Here is a 22,750-nt window from a genome sequence, read left to right on the forward strand (position 1 = left end):
GCCAGTCAGCTCAGAGGCCAGCAAACCAGGTCCCCTGCCCCGGGGCTCCCCGGGATGTGTTCACGGGGAAAGGGGGCCTCCTTACCGGTCCCCCTGTCCCGAGAGAGCTTGTCCTCCTTGTCTTCCCTCTCCAACGTGCTGCTGGAGGACGAGACGCTGGAGGCCGAGCAGTTGTCCCGCTCGTTCACTGCCTCGTTCTGCTGTTCCTTCTCGCTCAGGGAGGCTCGCTCTTCAGGCTCTGGCTCCAGGGCCCGCCCCACCTCGCTCTCTGCTGCTGCGTGCGCAGGGGCTAGTTCCCGGCTGGCCTCATCGGCCACCCGTCCCACCTCTGCCTCCGCCTCTGCTTCTGCCTCTGGTTCGGGCTCAGGATCCCCGGTGCTCGCTGCGGGAGATAACAGTGGAGATTATGAGCAGGACAGGAATTTCTTGGAAGCGTCGAGTGAGGGTGAGACTGAACATGAGGCTGATTTCTCCGTGCTGTGTGAGGCAGGCAGAATTCTAAACTGGCCCCTGAGATTCCCGTCCCCTGGTTATTCAGTCAAACACAGACTGAGGCACTGCAGGGAAGGGGCCGTGCAGCTGGTGTTCACGTCTCAAGTCTCTTGACCTTAAGATACGGAGATTATCCAGGTAGGCCTGATCTAACCTGGTGAGCCTTTTAAAAACAGTGTTTTCTGGTTAGCATCAAAAAAGGATGTCAGAGATTAGAAGCACAAGAAGTATTGGACGAGGTACTTCCCTGGTGGTGTAGTGGTTAAGAATCTGCCTGCCAATGCAGGGGACATGGGTTCGATCCCTGGTCTGGGAAGATCCCACATGCCGCGGAGCAACTAAGCCCGTGCACCACAGCTACCGAGCCTGTGCTCTAGAGCCCACGAGCCACAACTACTGAGCCCTCGCACCACAACTACTAAAGCCCGTGTGCCTAGAGCCTGTGTGCTCCGCAACAAGAGAAGCCACCGCAATGAGAAGCACGCTCATTGCAACAAAGAGTAGCCCCAACCTGCTGCAACTAGAGAAAGCCCGTGCACAGCAATGAAGACCCAATGCAGCCAAAAATAACTAAAATAAATAAATTTATTTTTTTAAAAAGTATTTGATTTATCAGTGCTGGTTTTAAAGATGAAGGGGGCCATGTGATGAGGAATGTGGTGGCCTCTAGAAGCTGAGAGTGACTCCCGGCCGACAGCCAGCGAGGAACAGGGACCTCGGTCCTGCAAGCACAAGCAACTGAATTCTGCCAACGACCCGAATGAACCTGGAGGTGGACTCTCGCCAGGGCCTCCTGGTAAGAGCCCAGCCAGCCACAACCTTGATTGTGGCCTTGTGATACCCTCGGATGAGACCCCAGTTAGCCATTCTGGGCTTCTGACCTATGGAAACTGTGAGATAATATAAACGGATGCTGTTTTGAACAGCTATGTTTGTGGTAACTTGTTACACAGCAGTAGCAAACTAATACGTGATCCTTTTGCCTCTTCAGGGAAAGAGGAAAAAAGCCCATGGTGAATCAAGCTGATAAGCAAAGAGCAGCCTGATGTTCTATCAGTGGCTAAACCAGTGAGGTCCATCACCCTTTGCTTGAATTATGTTTGCTCATAATGTGAAGTTATTCCATACACTTGAAAGTTACTTAGAAGAATCACTCACGGGCACAGAATTCTTTGTAAACCTGTCAAGGCTGGAGATTTGCTGCTCAGGCTCCATGGGTGTCCCCTAGGAAGCAGGGAAATGGCACAGTCTGCCGTATGCATGTTTTTGCTGAGCAACCCTCTCATGTGTGAGCTGTGAACGGGTAGCAAAATGATTGGGAATTAAAAAAAAAAAAATGTCATCTGTGAAGGCCAGAGGAGGACGAGTCACTCCTGAGGGTCTGATCCTCACGGCTTGGCAGAGCCACATTGCTGGAATCCTGGCAGTGCCACCAAGAGCATGTGCTCCAGCCCTACGTACATACTGCTCGAAGCAATAGAGATTCAGGCAGGATCGGTGCATGTAAGGGGCCTGCCCTGACCCTATAAGAACAGGCAGATCAGAGGGCTCTCTCTTTGTGGAGATATCCTGCCAGCTCAGGTGAGCAGGGATGGCTGGCAATGGGGTGCCCACAGCAGGTCTCCCAGCAGGCCAGGCAGTGGCATTACTATGGGAGAGCAAAGCTCAGGCTTCACTGGGCAGGGGGCCCAGCTGCCCTCAGCGTCCCAGCAAGAAGTCATTCTGCCAGGACTCACTGGGTCCAGAACCCCTGCCCCTCACCTGCTCTCAGGCTGCCGTCCTCAGAGAATGAGTATGGGAATTGTGGGGGGAGAGAGGGAGGCAGTGTAGAGAATGAAATGCCAGCCTCTCCTTACATCCTGGGTAACTTCCAACCTCCACACGGAAGAAATCCTCCTCCATGGGAACCGCCCCAGTGCCCTTCAGGTAGGAACTGGGTGTAGAGGACAGAGGGACTTCTGCCCACCCGGGCTGCTGGGGACTCCAGCCCAGTACAGGCACCTGCTTCCTGGGGAGAATGGGGGAAATGAGGACGGGGTGGCAAAGGCCCTCTGCTGTCTGCTGGGTGCCCTTGCTGGGTGTCCCCAGGAGGGATGGTTTTGGAACTGATGATAAGAGAGCAAAGTTTCCAGGCTGAGATGCACTGGCTGGCAGTAGCAGGAGGAAATCGAAGGGCACACGACTGTGAACCCGTGTGCTCAAGATGGGTGTGTCAGGCATTCTTCCTTCCTTCCTTCTTTCCTTCCTTCATTTATTTATTTAGGCTGCGTTGGGTCTTCGTTGCTGCGCATGGGCTTCCTCTAGTTGCAGCGAGCAGGAGCTACTCTTCATTGCGGTGCGCGGGCTTCTCAATGCGGTGGCTTCTCTTGTTGCGGAGCTCGGGCTCTAGGCGTGCGGCCTTTAGTAGTTGTGGCACACGGGCTCAGTAGTTGTGGCACACGGGCTTAGTCGCTCCGAGGCATGTGGGATCTTCCCGGACCAGGGCTCAAACCTGTGTCCCCTGCATTGGCAGGCGGATTCTTAACCACTGCACCACCAGGGAAGTCCCAGGCATTCTTCCTTAAGAGCAAAAACCAGGCTGGGTACAGGGAAAAAGTGAACAAACCTTTGAGAAAAATTCCCTTTGGTGCTGAAGGACTTTTTATGGTATTTCTTTTTCATTTGATAATAGAGCATTCAGCAAAGAGAAACAGAACCCCATCGTTTTACTAGCACGGCAGAAGCATAGTTTTAGCAACAGCAGTGTCATCGTTTGGTTGACAGAAAGCATATGTTCTTGCACACATTTACTTCAGAATAGCCACATCAAAACGAGAATGTGTTTCCAACAGCCTAGCATGTGGCGTGCATTTAAGTTTTAATTGGTGAGCATATGGCAAAACTGGCAAATGTGCCTCTGTGGGGCTTTATCACTGACGGGGAGATGGGTGCAGTTGGTTGCCATCAGCCTGAGTCTACTCATCATCCCCAGGAGACTGGCAGACAAAGCAGGAAGGGTCCACAATTTGACGGCTGTTTGACTCCAGCCTACATACGTGTTTCCTTCCACTTCAGCAGTGACTCTGGCCCCTGATCAGCCAGTGGTTGCAGGGACAAGTGAGGCAATGGACATGCAAGCTCTAGAAAGCCACACATTCTTGGGAATAAATAGTGTAATTTCATCCCCCTACGTTCGAGCCTTACTGCCTGGAGTCAGACATTTAAATGTGTGATCCGACCGCTGGGGTAGTTTCTCTCTTTCATCACTGCTGGGGAGGAAATCATCTCCAAAACTACCTCCTGACCAGAATGCAGGCTCTGGGTCCACAAGGCCTCACTGCAAATCTGCAGTGTGTGAAGCTGTTCTAATGATGAACAAATTAAATAAAATTCACACACATTCAAGTCAAGCCAAGCCACCAAAGATGGAGAATGGAGCTGATAGAGAGCAAACACGCGTGGCTGCTCATTCCTGACACCCTCTGCACTGAATACACCAGGTGACACACGTGTCAAGGGCACAACACACACCCCTGCTTTCAGAGGGCTCACCACTTGGCTAGTGACACGGGACATAAAATCCTATCAATGGGGGTCACGGTGGTATACGGCCAGGCACCCAAGTGAGGGGCCTGGGTACCAAGTAGCAGGGAGTCCCTGGAAAGGACCCACGGCCGAGCCCTCCTCGAGCTGTATTAATCAAACACAGGAATGACAAGGCACAAGTTCTCTGGGGACCAAGACTCTGCCTTCCTCTCATGTCCAAGGGCCCCCAGTGTGGTCTTGGGGCCGGCATCTTCTCACAAAGTTCTCATGGACACTTAGGAAACACTGTGAGACTACACACTGAATTCCCGAACATTTCTGCCCGCCTTCCTATTCTCTTTCATCAGGACCTCGGTCACCAGCAGTCCCCTCCACATACTCGCAACCATTCCTTCTGAGTCACTGCCCTAAGCCACACCAGCTGCCCTCTCAGCAGACCTGGGAAAAAGTATCATCTACCCTCGCCGAGTCCCCTGGAAATAGGAGGGACCTTGAAAGTCTGCAGGAAAAGTCCTCAAGGGAGCTAAGATATTTGTCAATACCGAGGGATGAAAATTGCTCACAACTTCTCACTGATACCCAACCACAGTACCAGTGGTGAGAGGCACACGGTCACACAAGACAGACCCAGCTCTTGTTGTCATGGAGGTCACAGGGATGCTAAGAGATCCTCCACGTCACCCGTGGCCTCAGCACGGCAAAGGTGGGTACATCCTAACACCAACGGACACAGGGAAATCCCAGCCCCTCAGCTCCCACCAGACACAATAAAAAACATTTATAAACATGATGGATATTCTAAGAGCAAATTCATGTTGCCCTGGGAAGGTCTGGCAAGGGTTTTTGCAAAGCCTAGGATGGGTCATGAGTCTCTGTGCCAAAAGGACGTTTAAGCAGAGTCTCCAAGGATGAAAAGGAGTTCAAGAGGGAACACTGGACACAAATGTTCTGGGCGGAAGGAAGGGCGCATGCAGCCAGCAGCATAGGGTGAGCAGGAGGCATGAAAGCCGTCCGGCGGCAGTGGCTGGGGCAACGGGCCTCACACGGTGAGTTAAGGACCTGGGGCTTTACACGAAGGGCAGTGATGGCTGCTTCACGGAGAGACAGGCCACATTTCACTTTGTCTGAGAGGACCCCTGACTATACCCACAGCACAGGCAAACCACACTTCCGGCTGGGACAGCTGAGGTGGGCCTGTAGCTTCAGAGGAGGCTCTTAGTCAGTGTTGGGTGAACATTCGGGAAGCAGACCCCGCAGACAAAGAGACTGAGGACGAAGAGGTGAATGCCAGTCAGGGGGGCTCAAGAGAAGAAGAAAATGAATAAATGGCATCAGTGGAAGAACACATGGGCAAGTGATAGAGATTCTGGACAGTGGGAAGAAATTTTCCATCCCAGGATCCCCTGGAGGAAGCAGTGTGTTTGCATCCGAGAAGAGCAGGGGTACAGCAGGCCTGTGGCCCCCTTTGGGGCGCTGTTCCCAAGCCCTGCGCACCAACTCTCTACTAAACCCTCAGACCCCTCTGTGGGGAGGGGTCTCTTACCGCCCTCAGAAAGCTGAGGCTGGGAGGGAACAGCGAAGGCCCAGGCCCAGGTGCCCAGCAGCCCTTCTCCCCACGGTGGGTGCGAGCTTGGAAGTGAAATGAGGACATGGCAAGAAATGCCTGGCAACATAGAAGGCATCCAAAACTGGGATCTGTCTTGCTGGACCACAGCCTGAGAGAGCAGACTGATGGGATCTTGGCATTGAGAGAACATACTTAGCAAAGGCCAGAAAAATGTATTTGGCCAGAACCTGCACTGACCTGATTCAGAGAACTTTAAACTAAATTTTAAGGTTGGAGGTGGGGGAGTATAAGGGAGGAGAAAAAAATAAAAAACCAACAAGACAAAATTAAACTATATATAAGGATACGGTAAGGGATAACTCATGGAATGTGGAAGATATAACAGGAAGGAAGAGGTCCACGGTATATTCAGAAGGAAGTAACAAGGAACCTGGTTGCTGCCAGCCTGTGCGGAAGGACCCATAACCTGAACACGGCCACTACAGGGAATTCTTTATGCAAAGGAAATAGACATTACAGGAGAGAGAGGCTGGGAGCCAGGGTAGGAGCCCATCAACGTGAGAACCACAGTGAAAGAGGGAAAACCTAAGTGTGTTTGTTGAGAGAATAAGAAAGGGTGCCCCGTCTGATGACTGGGACGTCCCTCATGCAGATCACAACACTGGGGTGAGAAGAGGAAAGACCAGGCCTTGAGGATTTCAGCTCATCCCCTGTTCCAAGGCAGCCGGGGCAGACATTGACTCCGACTGGCTAGTTCTTTGTCCCTTTAAAAGCCCAGCACCAACTTCTCATCTGATCCGCAAAATCTTACTCGACATCCGGCCCCGTTTGGCCTTAAGTGAAGTAAAAATAAATGCTACCGTCTATACAGTGCCTTCAACACACTGGTGCCGTCCTAGGAACTATAGACACGTCACCTTATTTAATTCTCATGCCAACAACATGAAGATTAATGTTCCCATGTGAGAAATGAGGAATGATGTTCAGAGAGGTTAAGTAACTTGTCCAGGGCTACACAGCATACTGGATACTCTCGGCCTGTTCTTCTAGACCCATTCTTGGTGCTGCTTTGTGCCCTGGGAGGCTGGTCTCTGCAGAGTTTGCATTCCCTCTCACTTTCAGACGGGTCGGCCCTGGGAGGTACCTGCAAAGCTAGGAGGAAGGAGAGGCTGGCGTATTTATGTTCCTGCTCTCTTTCTGGGGGGCCACTTTGGCAGAAGGTGTCAGGCCAGCTTTTCTGTCCCCAGGGCTCCCTCCCAAGGCTACAGCGCTTACCAAGTCCTAGCTGTTCACTAAGTTTTTCCAGGCCTGGAGGCAGAAACAGTGTTGGCAGTTTCCCACTGCTGCTAGTCGCTGGGTGCTTCCCTGCCCTCTGGTGGTCCCGTGACCCTCTCTGCACCTCTGCAAACCGTCCCTTCACTGCCTGCCTGCAGGCACCCTCTGAGCATGAGCCATCTACTTCCAACAGAACCTTGCTGATGAGCAGAGCTGGGATTTGAACTTGGATTGGCCTGATAGAAAAGCCTGGGCTGTTAATCATGATGTTACACTGTGCGGTGGGTGACTTAAGCCACAAAGGACAAGTATATAATCATTCCTGAAAGAACAAAACAACACAAAACAAAAAGTGGGCACAAACGTTCCAGCTCTGCTTTCATCAATGTCCCTGACAGCTGAGTCCAGAGTGTCCAACTGGAATCTCCTGTCATGCAATTTTTCTTTGAAGAGATAAATTGCTGGTAGAAAGATCTGAACTTAATAAGTCTTTGGGTGGCTTCAATTGATTTCAGTCTGTGATGGTGTCTCGATGACTTTGCCAGGACTTGGCTTTCTGGCAGGTCTTATGAAACTGAGGGCTGGGCCAGCCAGTTCTATAACAGTTGCTCCAAACTGTGTAGATTCCAGGGACCTCCCCCGTTCAGAGCTAATAACTAACACCATCGACTTTAAACTTGTGGTTTAATCATATAAATGTGAAAAAGGTCCCATGAGATGAAGCTCACAACTTTGAAAATTCTTTAGATTTTGCTTTTGGTGTTGGGCTAATTCTTGCTAAGCTGTTCACTCAGATTCACTCTAGAGCAGGATTTCTCAGACTCAGTACTTTGGATATTTGGGGTCAGATAAGTCTTTGTTGTAGGTGGCACTGTATCCTATTATCCTGTGCATTATGGGCTATTTAGCAGCATTCCTGGCTTCCACGCAATAGAGGCCAATACCACTTCCTCCCCAATTGTGACAACCGAAAATGTCTTCAGATGCTACCAAATGTCCCCTGGGAGCAAAAAATCACTCCTGGTTGAGAATCATTGCTCTACAGGAATAGTTTCATTAGGATGGGCACAAATTCAGCCTACTTCAGCTTTCCAAAAAGACACTACCTGCAAAATACTGATTCATGGGTCTAATGAATTTGTATGCCTTTAAAATTAAGTCCAGCTTTGTCCTCAAAATTAGAGCTAGACCTTCCAAACAGGTTCGGGCCTAAGCCACCTCTTAAGATGAAAACCATATATGGTCAAAATTACCTTCAAAAGTCCTTTTGGAAGATGCCACCTTGTAGGATCCCACACCCACCCTCAGAGTTCTGACAATCCAGGTTTTCACTGAGCTTCAGTGCGACAGTGTAAGAAGTCCTGGGCTTAGAGTCATGGGCCATGTTATCTCCAAATACAGGTCCTTAAACTCTTAAATCACACTGGGTGCAGCAAGTTGTTCAAATGACAAGAGGCACATGAGAGTCAGGAATGGCTTAAGAAAAAAACAGACCCATGGCCCTCATGTTGTGCTCACCTGGGGACACACACCTGAGTTGTATGTTAAGCAGGATTACACGCATTATTTAAACTGTAATTTTCACTCCCCCCTTTTGCCCCTCAGATTATGCTCCTGATTAAATTCACTTGGTTAAACATGTATATGATATAACTCTACTGTAATATCATATAGGACAAAAAAAGAAGAAGCCAGTTTCAGGTCCAATTATTGTAATATCGGTTAATATATAGATTCTATTTCACACTAGAAACAGACAATGAAAAGCAATTTAAGATGACCATATCATTTATTGCTCTGTCGTTACCTTGAACTCAAACCATATGACCCCAAACATCAACCCCGGTTATAAAGACTTCTTTTCAGCTTATTTAAATTCTTCTTCTAAAGTCAGATAGGTAAGTCTTGTCTTGGTTCAGTGTCAAACAAGGATAGACTCCAATATGCGTTCATCCTTCCATTCCCAGTAGGGCTGGAGAAGCTCCTGGGTTAATGACATGCCCATTTCCTTACAAGAGCAAATAGAAAGACAAGCCCTTCCTCAAGGATGAAGACACTGTCTAATTCCAAACCGGCAATGCATTTCAACAGCACTCCTAGCTCCTGTCAAGTCCCAGACAGAAACAGCAGTGACATCAAAACCCAAACTGCTATTTTGGAAGAGATACACTAGCATTAAAATGGATGGTCCTAAATAATAACAGCTAGCAAAAGAGTGATCAAACTTGAGGTTTTTGGCTAATTCAGGCTTACCAGGATGTAGCTACTCTTAATGAGATGTTCTAATGTGATTAGTAGCAACACTCATTCATCCTATAAATACTTACTGAGACCTCCCAGGCGTCAGGCCTTGTGCTAGGCACAAGGAAGTCAGATGTGAAAAAATATCTTCCCTAAAATATTTTTCAGGCTAAAGTGGCCTCTTAGGTAATATCCAAGAGACATTATAAGATCAAAACAATTAATATCTAAAGAAAATGTTAGCTCTTCCTGCCAGTAGAGTCTGACCAAGCCTAAGCAGAGCCAGCTGGCCTGCAATTGGGGTATGACTAGAAATCCCACTTTTAAATTCTCATCCCTAAAAGTTGACCCTTCCTCACTTACATCTAGTCACTAATGGATGTGGCTTTCCACTTAGCCAGTAATTCAGTTTATTTGCACTTGTTAGCAAATTTATTCACAAAGAAATGGAGAAAAATTCACTTAAAATAAGGAGTATTTTTAAAGGTAGTTGAAGGAATATCTTAACTGTCAATTTGTCAAGAGTCATCCTCTGAATTTTCTTCCACTTTTAGAGTTAGATCCTGAGAAAGAAATGGTCTACGTACATTATGTTGACTTTCTGCCCGAGTTTCCTGTCTACATTACGCCACCAACATTTCTTCAGTCTTTACAGAGGGGCCTATATAGTCGAAGATGTGCCCTCCATCATGGTCTGTGTGATAAATTTCTGCGTACAGGGGAAACAGCTATCTCTGTAGATGAATGTACTTGCTTACTTTTTTTCATTTATTAGCTCATAAAACATTTCCTGAAGGCTTATTCTGCTTCAAGCACTGGAAGATAACAAAGGTGAGTACAGGCACTAGCCCTCCTCTGAGAAGCACACAAAGGAGAGAGGACCACTTGTTGTGTATACAGTGAAATAAGTCCTATATCCCAGGCATGCACAAGATGTAAGGAAAACACAAGAGAGGGCTCAAAGAGGCTTTAGAGAAGATGTTTCAAGTAGATGGATAAAAGTCCAGTGGGCACCCCATGGGTGAAGGCACTCAAGTACAGAGGCACGCCTGAAAGAATAGGGCACTTTTCCATGACTGAGGGTGGTTTGGTCCTGATGGACAATAACATGTAGAGGTGGTTATGGTGGTAAGAGACTGGCTGTAGGACTGGATAACCAAGAGTCTTGAGTGCCATGCAAGATCTTAACTTCACATTGTAGATGATGGAGAGCCACTAGAGGATTTTAAAAACAAGATATAGACATGATTCTTTTTTTTTTTTTTTTTGGCTGGGCTGTAAGAAGAACCTGGAAGAGGTGAGACATAGTAGAAGCTACTGAAATGGTCCGGATCAGAGATGGTTAAGATCAGGACTAAGGCATTGACAATGGGGAGGCATGGGAGAGGGCTGATTTGAGAGAAAGGAGCACATAAACATTTGGTGATTGACTTGATGTAGGGGTGAGCATTGAGGGGGGAGGCAAAGTTACATGTCTGCTTCCAACTTAAATAACTAGGCCAGGAGAAATGGTCTTAACCAGATGAGGACTAGGAGGTATGAGCAGGTTTGGCAGTAGGGGTTTTATGGGTGAGAGATGAGTGACATCTCCCATCAAAAAGCCCCTGACTGGCACTTGGTAAGTCTGAAGTGTCTAAGGAGCATTCAGATGGTGATGCCTAAGGAGGTTGGATACACGTGTCCTGAGCTCAAGAAGGCCATGGCTGGAGATGCAGACCTGGCGGTTTTCAGCACTTGGTAGGTAGTTAAAAATTCACAGATGGGGATGTGGAGGTGCAGCCAGAGGGTGTGGCATGAAGATAGGAGGTTGCTGGGGAAGGAACATTGGAAAAATCTGACACTTAGGGGTCAGCTAGAAGAAGAGTCAGTGAGAAGACTGAAACAAAATGCTGAGAAAGGTTGAGACAAAATGATGAGAAAAGAATGATGACAGAAGTAGAAGACATGAAAGCCCGATAACAGGTTGAGTCTAGAGATTATCTAGAAGATACACAAGGATACAGAGCTGCTGGATCTAGAAAGTCAACAAAAAGCTACTGGAACTTCCCAAAGTATCTGGTGGAGGCAGCTTCTTCAGAAGACATCACAGCTTTGGAAAGCTCTAAAGATTCACTGAACCCAGGAATTCTCTTGAAAAAGCACACTTTTAGGGACTGGAAAACCAATGTTTGATTATCTTGCCACACTGCCGGCGTTGTATCATTCTGTACAAATGCTTTATGGGAGTGGGTGGGGGAAAGGCAGGGGTGTGGGGGAGGCAGAGGTGCAGGGGGGAAAAGAGGAGTGGTGGAGATGGCGGAGTACAGGTCGAGCACAGATAACGGTGCAAGAAGAAACCTGAGAGTTATCCTTCTTTGCTATTTCCGAGCTCTCAGTCACTGACTCTGGAAATTTGAAGTACCACACTGACTTAAGAATGTTCACTGTCCCTACCTGTGGAGGGCCTTCTGACTATACCTGGAAGCATTTACCCAAGGCTTTTACCTGGGATGAAAGGCACTGATGTCTTTCCACATTCCCTGGTAGCACCTCCAGATGCAGACAGTGCCTGCTCCGGACTGGGTTTTACAGCTCCTGATGCTCTTTCTTTTTGTCAAATAAGAACAAACAAGGTAATGGCTGTTTAACACTTGAATTTTTTGTTTACATTAAACAGATCTTAGGATGAAAATCTGATTGTAAAGGTTGGTTGAAAACCATTATATCCCAAAGCTTGGAAATAATTCTCCATGGGTCTCTCATGTTTCTGGGGTCTTACAAGCGGACGCACTGAAAGCCTTTGCTCTGGACTATCTTTCTAAGGATGTGTGCATAGCAAATAACCTTGCAAGACAGAGACAGAGTCTCCCTCTGGAGCTAGGTACTGCCTGGTTTATTGCACACTGTGATCAACATCATGTTTCGCTCTGGGACAAAGGGAGGACACACTTACTGCACAATGTAAGATTTGAGGTCCTTAAACTCAGGGTTCCACTCAGTGTGTGTGCAGGTATCACTTGGGCTTATTCACATCACCTTCTGGAAACTAGGGCTTGGAGAAATGGCACAAATGCTGATATTTTGGCTACTACTATTGCTATGAGTAATAAAGTCCTTTGTTTCTGACCCAGGAGTTTCATGTCACTTGCCAACATCCATGAGGTCACAGCAGGCTAATTTACTAGATTATGAATACGGTAAAGTCTCAGACCTTTCACAGATTTTGATGCCTATTTGCCATCGATGAAATTATCATGCTGATCATATAATTTCCTTCTTTAAAAACTTTCCCAATAAGAAGAACTACAGTCCTGCAGCCTGTGGAAAAAAAACCACATTCACAGAAAGACAGACAAGATGAAAAGGCAGAGGGCTATGTACCAGATGAAGGAACAAGATAAAACCCCAGAAAAACAACTAAATGAAGTGGAGATAGGCAACCTTCCAGAAAAAGAATTCAGAATAATGATACTGAAGATGTTCCAGGACCTAGGAAAAAGAATGGAGGCAAAGATCGAGAAGATGCAAGAAATGTTTTACAAAGACCTAGAAGAATTAAAGAACAAACAAACAGAGATGAACAATACAATAACTGAAATGAAAACTACACTAGAAGGAATCAATAGCAGAATAACTGAGGCAGAAGAACGGATAAGTGACCTGGAAGGCAGAATGGTGGAATTCACTGCTGCAGAACAGAATAAAGAAAAAAGAATGAAAAGAAATGAAGACAGCCTAAGAGACCTCTGGGACAACATTAAACACAACAACATTAGCATTATAGGGGTCCCAGAAGGAGAAGAGAGAGAGAAAGGACCTGAGAAAATATTTGCAGAGATTACAGTCGAAAACTTCCCTAACATGGGAAAGGAAATAGCCACCCAAGTCCAGGAAGCGAAGCAAGTCCCATACAGGATAAACCCAAGGAGAAACACACCGAGACACATGGTAATCAAATTGTCAAAAATGAAAGACAAAGAAAAATTATTGAAAGCAGCAAGGGAAAAACGACAAATAACATACAAGAGAACTCCCATAAGGTTAACAGCTGATTTCTCACTGGAAACTCTACAAGCCAGAAGGGAGTGGCATGATATACTTAAAGTGATGAAAGGGAAGAACCTACAACCAAGATTACTCTACCCGGCAAGGATCTCATTCAGATTCGATGGAGAAATCAAAAGCTTTACAGACAAGCAAAAGCTAAGAGAATTCAGCACCACCAAACCAGCTCTACAACAAATGCTGAAGGAACTTCTCTAAGTGGGAAACACAAGAGAAGAAAAGGACCTCCAAAAACAAACACAAAACAATTAAGAAAATGGTCACAGGAACATACATATCGATAATTACCTTAAATGTGAATGGATTAAATGCTCCAACCAAAAGACACAGGCTCGCTGAATGGATACAAAAACAAGACCCATATATATGCTGTCTACAAGAGACCCACTTCAGACCTAGGGACACATACAGACTGAAAGTGAGGGGATGGAAAAAGGTATTCCATGCAAATGGAAATCAAAAGAAGCTGGAGTAGCAATACTCATAGCAGATAAAATAGACTTTAAAATAAAGAATGTTACAAGAGACAAGGAAGGACACTACATAATGATCAAGGGATTAATCCAAGAAGAAGATATAACAATTATAAATATATATGCACCCAACATAGGAGCACCTCAATACATAAGGCAACTGCTAATAGCTATAAAAGAGAAAATCAACAGTAACACAATAATAGTGGGGGACTTTAACACCTCAGTTACACCAATGGACAGATCATCCAAAATGAAACTAAATAAGGAAACAGAAGCTTTAAATGACACAATAAACCAGATAGATTTAATTGATATTTATAGGACATTCCATCTAAAAACAGCAGATTACACATTCTTCTCAAGTGCACACGGAACATTCTCCAGGATAGATCACATCTTGGGTCACAAATCAAGCCTCAGTAAATTTAAGAAATTGAAATCATATCAAGCATCTTTTCTGCCCACAACTCTATGAGATTAGAAATGAATTACAGGGGAAAAAGCATAAAAAACACAAACACATGGAGGTTAAACACTACATTACTAAATAACCAAGAGATCACTGAAGAAATCAAAGAGGAAATTAAAAAATACCTACAGACAAATGACAATGAAAACATGACAATCCAAAACCTATGGGATGCAGCAAAAGCAGTTCTAAGAGGGAAGTCTATAGCTATACAAGCCTACCTCAAGAAACAAGAAAAATCCCAAATAAATAATCTAACTTTATACCTAAAGGAACTAGAGAAAGAAGAACAAACAAAACCCAAAGTTAGCAGAAGGAAAGAAATCATAAAGATCAGATCAGAAATAAATGAAAAAGAAATGAAGGGAACAATAGCAAAAATCAATGAAACTAAAACCTGGTTCTTTGAGAAGATAAACAAAATTGATAAACCATTAGCCAGACTCATCAAGAAAAAGAGGGAGAGGACTCAAATCAATAAAATTAGAAATGAAAAAGGAGAAGTTACAACAGACACCGCAGTAATACAAAGCATCCTAAGAGACTACTACAAGCAATGCTATGCCAATAAAATGGACAACCTGGAAGAAATGGACAAATTCTTAGAAAGGTATAACCTTCCAGGACTGAACCAGGAAGAAATAGAAAATATGAACAGACCCATCACAAGTAATGAAATTGAAACTGTGATTAAAAATCTTCCAACAAACAAAAGTCCAGGACCAGATGGCTTCACAGATGAATTCTATCACACATTTAGAGAAGAGCTGACACCCATCCTTCTCAAACTCTTCCAAAAAATTGCAGAGGAAGGAACATTCCCAAACTCATTCTATGAGGTCACCATCACCCTGATAGCAAAACCAGACAAAGATACTACAAAAAAAGAAAATTACAGACCAATATCACTGATGAATATAGATGTAAAAATCCTCAACAAAATACTAGCAAACAGGATCCAAGAACACATTAAAAGAATCATACACCATGATCAAGTGGGATGTATCCCAGGGATGCAAGGATTCTTCAATATACGTAAATCAATCAATGTGATACACCATATTAACAAATTGAAGAATAAAAACCATATGATCACCTCAACAGAGGCAGAAAAAGCTTTTGACAAAATTCAACACCCATTTATGATAAAAACTCTCCAGAAAGTGGGCATAGAGGGAAACTACCTCAACATAATAAAGGCCATATATGACAAACCCACAGCAAACATCATTCTCAATGGTGAAAAACAAAGCATTTCCTCTAAGATCAGGAATGAGACAATGATGTCTGCTCTCACCGCTATTATTCAACATAGTTTTGGAAGTCCTAGCCATGGTGATCAGAGAAGAAAAAGAAATAAAAGGAATACAAATTGGAAAACAAGAAGTAAAACTGTCACTGTTTGCAGATGACATGATACTGTACATAGAGAATCCTAAAGATGCCACCGGAAAACTACTAGAGTTAATCAATGAATTTGGTAAAGTTTCAGGATACAAAATTAATGCACAGAAATCTCTTGCATTCCTATACACTACTGATGAAAAATCTGAAAGAGAAATTAAGGAAACACTCCCGTTTACCATTGCAACAAAAAGAATAAAATACCTAGGAATAAACCTTCCTAGGGAGACAAAAGACCTGTATGCAGAAAACTATAAGACACTGATGAAAGAAATTAAAGATGATACCAACAGATGGAGAGATATACCATGTTCTTGGATTGGAAGAATCAATATTGTGAAAATGACTATACTACACAAAGCAATCTACAGAGTCAATGCAATCCCTATCAAACTACCACTGGCATTTTTCACAGAACTAGAACAAAAATTCATAAAATTTGTATGGAGACACAAAAGACCCCGAATAGCCAAAGCAGTCTTGAGGGAAAACAACAGAGCTGGAGGAATCAGACTCCCTGACTTCAGACTATACTACAGAGCTACAGTAATCAAGACAATATGGTACTGGCACAAAAACAGGAACACAGATCAATGGAACAAGATAGAAAGCCCAGAGATAAACCCACGCACCTATGCTCAACTAATCTATGACAAAGGAGGCAAGGATATACAATGGAGAAAAGACAGTCTCTTCAATAAGTGGTGCTGGGAAAACTGGACAGCTACATGTAAAAGAATGAAATTAGAACACTCCCTAACACCATACACAAAAATAAACTTAAAATAGATTAGAGACCTAAATGTAAGACTAGACACTATAAAACTTAGAGGAAAACACAGGCAGAACACTCTTTGACATAAATCACAGCAAGATGTTTTTTGATCCACCTCCTAGAGTAATGGAAATAAAAACAAAAATAAAGAAATGGGACCTAATGAAACTTAAAAGCTTTTGCACAGCAAAGGAAACCATAAACAAGACGAAAAGACAACCCTCAGAATGGGAGAAAATATTTGCAAACAAATCAACGGACAAAGGATTAATCTCCAAAATATATAAACAGCTCATGCAGCTCAATATTAAAAAAACAAACAACCCAATCCAAAACTGGGCAGAAGACCTAAATAGACATTTCTCCAAAGAAGACATACAGATGGCCAAGAAGCACATGAAAAGCTGCTCAACATCACTAATTATTAGAGAAATCAAATCAAAACTACAATGAGGTATCACCTCACACCAGTTAGAATGGGCTTCATCAGAAAATCTACAAACAACAAATGCTGGAGAGGGTGTGGAGAAAAGGGAACCCTCTTCCACTGTTGGTGGGAATGTAAATTGATACAGCCACTATAGAGAACAGTATGGAGGTTCCTTAAAAAACTAAAAATAGAATTACCATATGATCCAGCAATTCCCACTACTGGGCATATATCCAGAGAAAACCACAATTCAAAAAGACACATGCACCCCAATGTTCATTGTAGCACTATTTACAATAGCCAGGTCATGGAAGCAACCTAAATGCCCATCGACAGATGAATGGAAGAAGAAGATATGGTACATATATATAATGGAATATTACTCAGCCATAAAAAGGAACGAAATTGGGTCATTTGTTGAGACGTGGATGGATCTAGAGACTGTCATACAGAGTGAAGTAAGTCAGAAAGAGAAAAACAAATATTGTATATTAACGCATATATGTGGAACCTAGAAAAATGGTACAGATGAACCGGTTTGCAGGGCAGAAATTGAGACACAGATGTAGAGAACAAATGTATGGACACCAATGGGGGTAAGTGGCAGGGGGTGGGGATGGGGGTGTCATGAATTGGGCGATTGGGACTGACATGTATACACTGATGTATAAAATGGATGATTAATAAGAACCTGTTGTATAAAAATAAAATAAAATAAAATTCAAAAATTAAAACAAAGAAACAAACAAACTTTCCCAATGCCATTCTGCACCTTACCTTTATTCAAGTATACTTCAGTAAGATTTATACTTTGCTTTAAAAAAACTCAAGACTATTTAATGTTTTAAAATTTGGTACAAGAAAACACATTGCAGGCAACTGTCATTCTCTGTCGGAGGAAAAAAGGGAAAGTTTTTGCCTTTTTCCATTTCTTAGAGACAGAGAAATGGCAAGCAGAAAAACCCAATGATTCGTGAAGGCTCTCAAAAAAGTTCCACAGCAGGTTTCACAGGCACGGCCTTGGCCTTGGGTTGAGTTCCTAAGAGATTCTGTCTCACTGACCAAATGGCATTAAGTAGCAGTAGTCAGGTGAGTTATGGGGAGCTGGGGCGGCCCTGAGTCATAGAACCACAAGGAATCTAGTTTCCTGCCAATTCATGAAATACTAGACTGGAGGTGTCCAAAAGCTTTATGCAAGGGAACCAGCATGCATTAGGCTGATGATTGATGATATTCCATCGCTACCGTGCCCTTTGGAAATAGGATGCCAGACGTTTCTGATTTCTGCCATGTGGACTGGGTAACCTAGGAGAGTGTCTCTATACCTGAAGGAAACTGAAAACATGTTACACAATGAAGGTGACAAAGATGCTCAGTCAATGACTGGTAACAATGACAACAGCCGTGATGATAAATGAAAATGATGAAAAATGATTATGCATTTAAATAAACTGATAACTGTATGTCTGTATTTTATTTCCAGGTGTGAAGATCAGGAAGCTAGAGGAATGATCATATTTACTAGTACTTTAAATGTTTGGATCTGTGAGAGAATATATTAGTGTACCATGTCCATAATTTCTGTAAGTGCCTCCAGCTGAGTGCTGGTGAATAGGCCATGGCCATATAAGCCATATTTTATATCTCCAGGGCCAAACAATGAGATATTTGGAAATATCTAGGAATTGATTACAGGTAGAAAAAAATCACTGTTGAACATATTTATCCTTGACATAAAATTAATAGAGTATGGTAAAAATTTTAAATGCATCTCTAACATATTATTTCTGTGTGCAAAATAGAGAGTATTGAGCTAAAAATAATCTAGCCATTATGTATGCTTTCATGGCTATATCAGTGAGTGAAAGCACCTTGTAAACTCTTGGCAGCAGCTTCCTTTTACTGGGAAATGGTCATTTCTCTCCATTTAGCCTCAGGAGGGACTCAGGTATGCAAGCCAGGGAGCCTGGAAAGAACACACTTCTAGCCTCCACAGAAGGCAGTTCAACCTTGGGACACCCTGCAGGGACCACCTTCAAGCTGGTTTTGAGATGACTGGTTTTCTCCACTTTGTTTCCACAATATAGGTTACCTAGATCTGACACCCACTGGCATGACAGGTTACCTTGCTGTGTTGACATCACTGTGGGTCCAGAGATTATCATTATCTTTAATCCTCAGAATAACCTCCTCAAGAGTCACATCGAAGAACTCTAGCCCAATAAGAACACTGTGCCTTTTTCTCTAACTAGTGAGAATAACTTGTTTCCAGAGTCATCTATAAGTTTCTTAAAATAATAGGAAGTAAATTTATTCTAGAAATTCTGACGGATACCACCAGGGCTCAGTGAAAATAAGGAAAGGGTAATTAAAGCAATGGTTGAAGAGCGAGGCCCTTCCATGTTTACCTAAAATGGGGGCTAATTGTCTCGGTTAACTAGAGCACAGTGAAAATGAGAACACATGTATATGTTTGTTCATCACTTGGGCCTGATAGTTTCACACAAAGGAAAAATATTCAGACCATCACCACCAAGCTTAGGCACCGCTGGGACAAACGCCTGCTGTGAACCACAAGAGGGCCAGGTGAAAAATAATTCAAGCGCACGCTGACTTGATGGTGGGAGCAGTGGCATAATTTACACAAAAGTTACAGCTGGGAAGGTTTTTGGCTGAAAGCTCTCGCTAGATGGCACATAATGCTACAGGTATTTTACCATTAGCCCTCCCCTCTTTGTAAATATATTTTGTAAGAGAAAAGGTAAAGAAAGCTTTAATGTTTCCATATCTTCGGCTATCAAAAGTTCTCCAGAATCCAAGTAAGCACTCACAAAGTGACCTTTAACCCTGAGGTATATATAATTCAGGAACAAATACCTGCTTTCCCTTTTTTTTTTTTTAATAGATATAATTCTGAAATGCAGATCACAATTTTTACAGATACTGGGGAGAGGGTCAGCAAGGGGATGGCGTGGCGTGCAGGGGAGCACCACCACAAATGTCAAGGCACCGTGACGCCCTGATAAATGGCTCGGCTGGAAGTCAAAGCAGTGGTTTTACTCTCAGCATGGCGTCAACGAGATCTGAAGCACATCTTCCATCTATCTGAGCCTCAGTAAAACACGGATAATAGCATTTCCCTTACTTACTGAGATGCATCACAAGGTATTAAATAGTAGCATTTGGAAGGAAGGCACTGAGCACTACAGAAATGTGAGATGAATTATTAGCATATGACTCCACAAGGATAAAGAGTGAAAAAGCGAGTCAACGCCCGGCACGTTTGGACCACGTGCCAGGTGTTTGGTGCAGGAAAAACATCTGGATGTGTGATTATAGTCTGTATTCTTCCTTCAGCTGTTAATATATTCTAAATATTAGGGATCAGCAAAAAATTACTTTGAGCTTTGAAAATGGGACCTGGTGAAAAGTTTAGACTATTAATTGGGAGCTGGCAGAATGCTTCCAAGAATGATAACAAACCAGGCTGAGAAAAACCTTTCTGTCATATATACAGAAAGGCTTCTGTCGTAAGGGCAAAGGCTCCAAATCAGAAGGAAGCTTCAGCAGTTCTCTTTGACAGCATCCTCTTATAGCATATCTTCTTCTACCCTTAGAATTTCCAGTTGTATAATTCAGTTATGTGTTAGGACAAGGTGTTAGAATACTTTGCTGGTTCCAACTGATTTGGATGATAATGAGTTAACATATGATGGACAGCACTTCTAGATTCTACAAGAGCCACTGCTTCCCCCCTCCCCCCAAGGAAAAAGCAAACGTCCATGCTATTTTATTAATTTGTAATTATGTCTAAATTGAAGCCCAGTATTCCTTTTTCTGATGCAGATACCACTTATGGTGTGATTTCAGTCAAACATTTTCTTAGTCTCTATTAATCCCCTCTCTGTAAAGGAAAATGACATTTGCTATTTCTCTCTCTGAAAGCGTACTGAAATAACTTTATTTTCCCCAAATGCATATTATGTATACACAAAATAAGTATTTCCTGTGTTCTTACTGAAGTTTAAAATATTGTCTTTTTAGTGGGATAAGATGGCCTCAAGTTTGACTATAACTGTACAAAATGCCTGAGGAACTGTCTTTTTGCCACAAACATCAAGCAGATTAAAAATCTTGAGGACAAACGATATTTACAGATACTGACAATTCCTTCTCAGCTTGGGGCCATTCTGTACTTCACAGTTTGGACAAAACCATTCTGTAAAGTGCTGCAGATACAACTCTTAGAGTTAAAAGTCCCAAGATTAAGTCCTGAACCACGGCTTTGCAGGGGAATATTTTTTATATTGCCTCTGGAAATACCACAATTTAGATAGAGCAGTGATATCAGACAGAGTTGGGAAAGCACATTGCTGTTACAGAGCAGTCTGTTTTCCTGATTCTCAGAGTCTTAATATTTTAAGACCGACATTACTCATTACGACTGAGCCATCTGCCCGGGACAATCTTCCATGGCTCAGGGACCAGGAGTGACTCGATGTGATGGGAAGCTGGGGTGGAACCAGCCTGCTCAAGCAGACTGAGCCCTGAGGCTCAGCGAGCCAGCAAAGAATTGGACAGACAAGACTATTCCATTACATCCAGTTCTGCTGAGGTCATGGAGTCCTGCCTTGTTTAAATTAGACTTCACGCCATATTTAGTGAACCCTCATAGAGTTAAAAGTTTAGTGTCTCTGTTGTCTTCAGTTGGCTAGGTCTACATCAGGCTGCAAGCCATAACACTCAATTAAACCAAACAGTTCTGGCTGCAGGGTTAGTCAACACGCAGTGTTAGGTGCCTGTAGCCGAGAACCATCCTCCCTGATAATGTGAAAGGAAACGGACCCACAATTCGCAGAGCCATCAGGAAAACTGCTGATGCTCCAAGGCTGCAGCGTACAGTATCATTGTTTTTCTCCAGATAAGCTAAGACAAGAGGGACTTTCTCCAGGGAGAGCCTGTCCGACTGCCCACAGGCATCTACACCCACCCCACAGCATGTGCCAATCATCTTTACTATATTCTATTTTTTTCTTCTTCAATATTTAACTTCTATTTTCACGAGGTCCACGTTTCCTTGCTCACTTTGATTCATTTTATCCTCCATCAGTTTAACTTACACCAGACCAATACTTCTTATGGGAGAAACATTTAAAAGGGGTCACTTTATCGGGCAGATCCAATAGATAAATAACATGCAAATTACAGAGTAATAAATTAATCCTAACTTATTACCCTGTGAATTAGGATTAAATGTCAAAGTAAGTCTGATTTTTGGCATTCTCCCTTTTCAATGATCATACCTTTGCAATCTTTACAATAAATACTTTTGCTTTAGTAAGTGGCTCTGCAGACCCCTAGTTATTAGGGACAGCTCAGGTCACAGTCACGCCCGAAGCCTCCCATTAGTTGCCTCTCAGTATGAGTTTGCACGTAGGAATGGTTACCGCTGCCCAGAAGAAGCCTGTCTGATGTTAATTAACTCATCAGTTCCCCTCTACTGTCCCTGCACTCACCTTGGGGATGCTGAACTGTTCCTGGGGAGGAAGATGATACCGTGAGAGCCTCTTGCGAGTCTAGAGATGAAGGGCAACGGCTCAGGGGGGTGGGTGAGGCAGGGGCTGCGGGTGAGGTCAGGTCCAAGGAGAGGTCAGCTCTGCCCCGGCTCACACTCCGGCTTCTCAGTTCCTTCTCATGCGCCTCAGCTGCCAACTGCTCCAAGTATTTGTATCTGCAAGTTAAATTCCAAAGGGTTTCCGTAAAAAGAAAGAGGAGCCCGTGGCTGATGCTTGTTTATGGATGAAACACCTGCAGAGTGAGCTGGTTTCCTGATGCACAGAGCACAGCGCAGGGCTGGCTGGAGGGCCCGTCTGCCAAAAACACCCAGCAAAGCCAAGATGCTAATGATTAAAAATCCTGCATCATTCATAACCAAACAAACAGGGGGAAGTGGCAACATCACAGTCTCCAGATACTAGATCACTGCTGCAGAATCCTATTTTGCTCTTTTAGGAAACATTTGTACCAACAAGCAAAACAGCAATAATGACCA

General features: G+C 43.9%; 1 protein-coding gene across 5 annotated transcripts in view; it reads right to left on the reverse strand.

Moving 5' to 3' along the window:
• Nucleotides 1–22,750, reverse strand: part of FHOD3 (formin homology 2 domain containing 3) — a 495,595-nt gene that overhangs the window by 82,430 nt on the left and 390,415 nt on the right. For all 5 annotated transcript variants that reach the window (XM_057527272.1, XM_057527271.1, XM_057527269.1 and 2 more), the window contains 2 exons: nt 22,215–22,429; nt 86–382 (listed from right to left, as the gene is read on the reverse strand). In XM_057527272.1, the coding sequence (XP_057383255.1) occupies nt 86–382; nt 22,215–22,429 (512 nt within the window). The remainder of the gene's footprint in view (nt 1–85; nt 383–22,214; nt 22,430–22,750) is intronic.

This window comes from Balaenoptera acutorostrata, chromosome 13 (genome assembly GCF_949987535.1).
Source record: "Balaenoptera acutorostrata chromosome 13, mBalAcu1.1, whole genome shotgun sequence".
NCBI lineage: Eukaryota > Metazoa > Chordata > Mammalia > Artiodactyla > Balaenopteridae > Balaenoptera > Balaenoptera acutorostrata.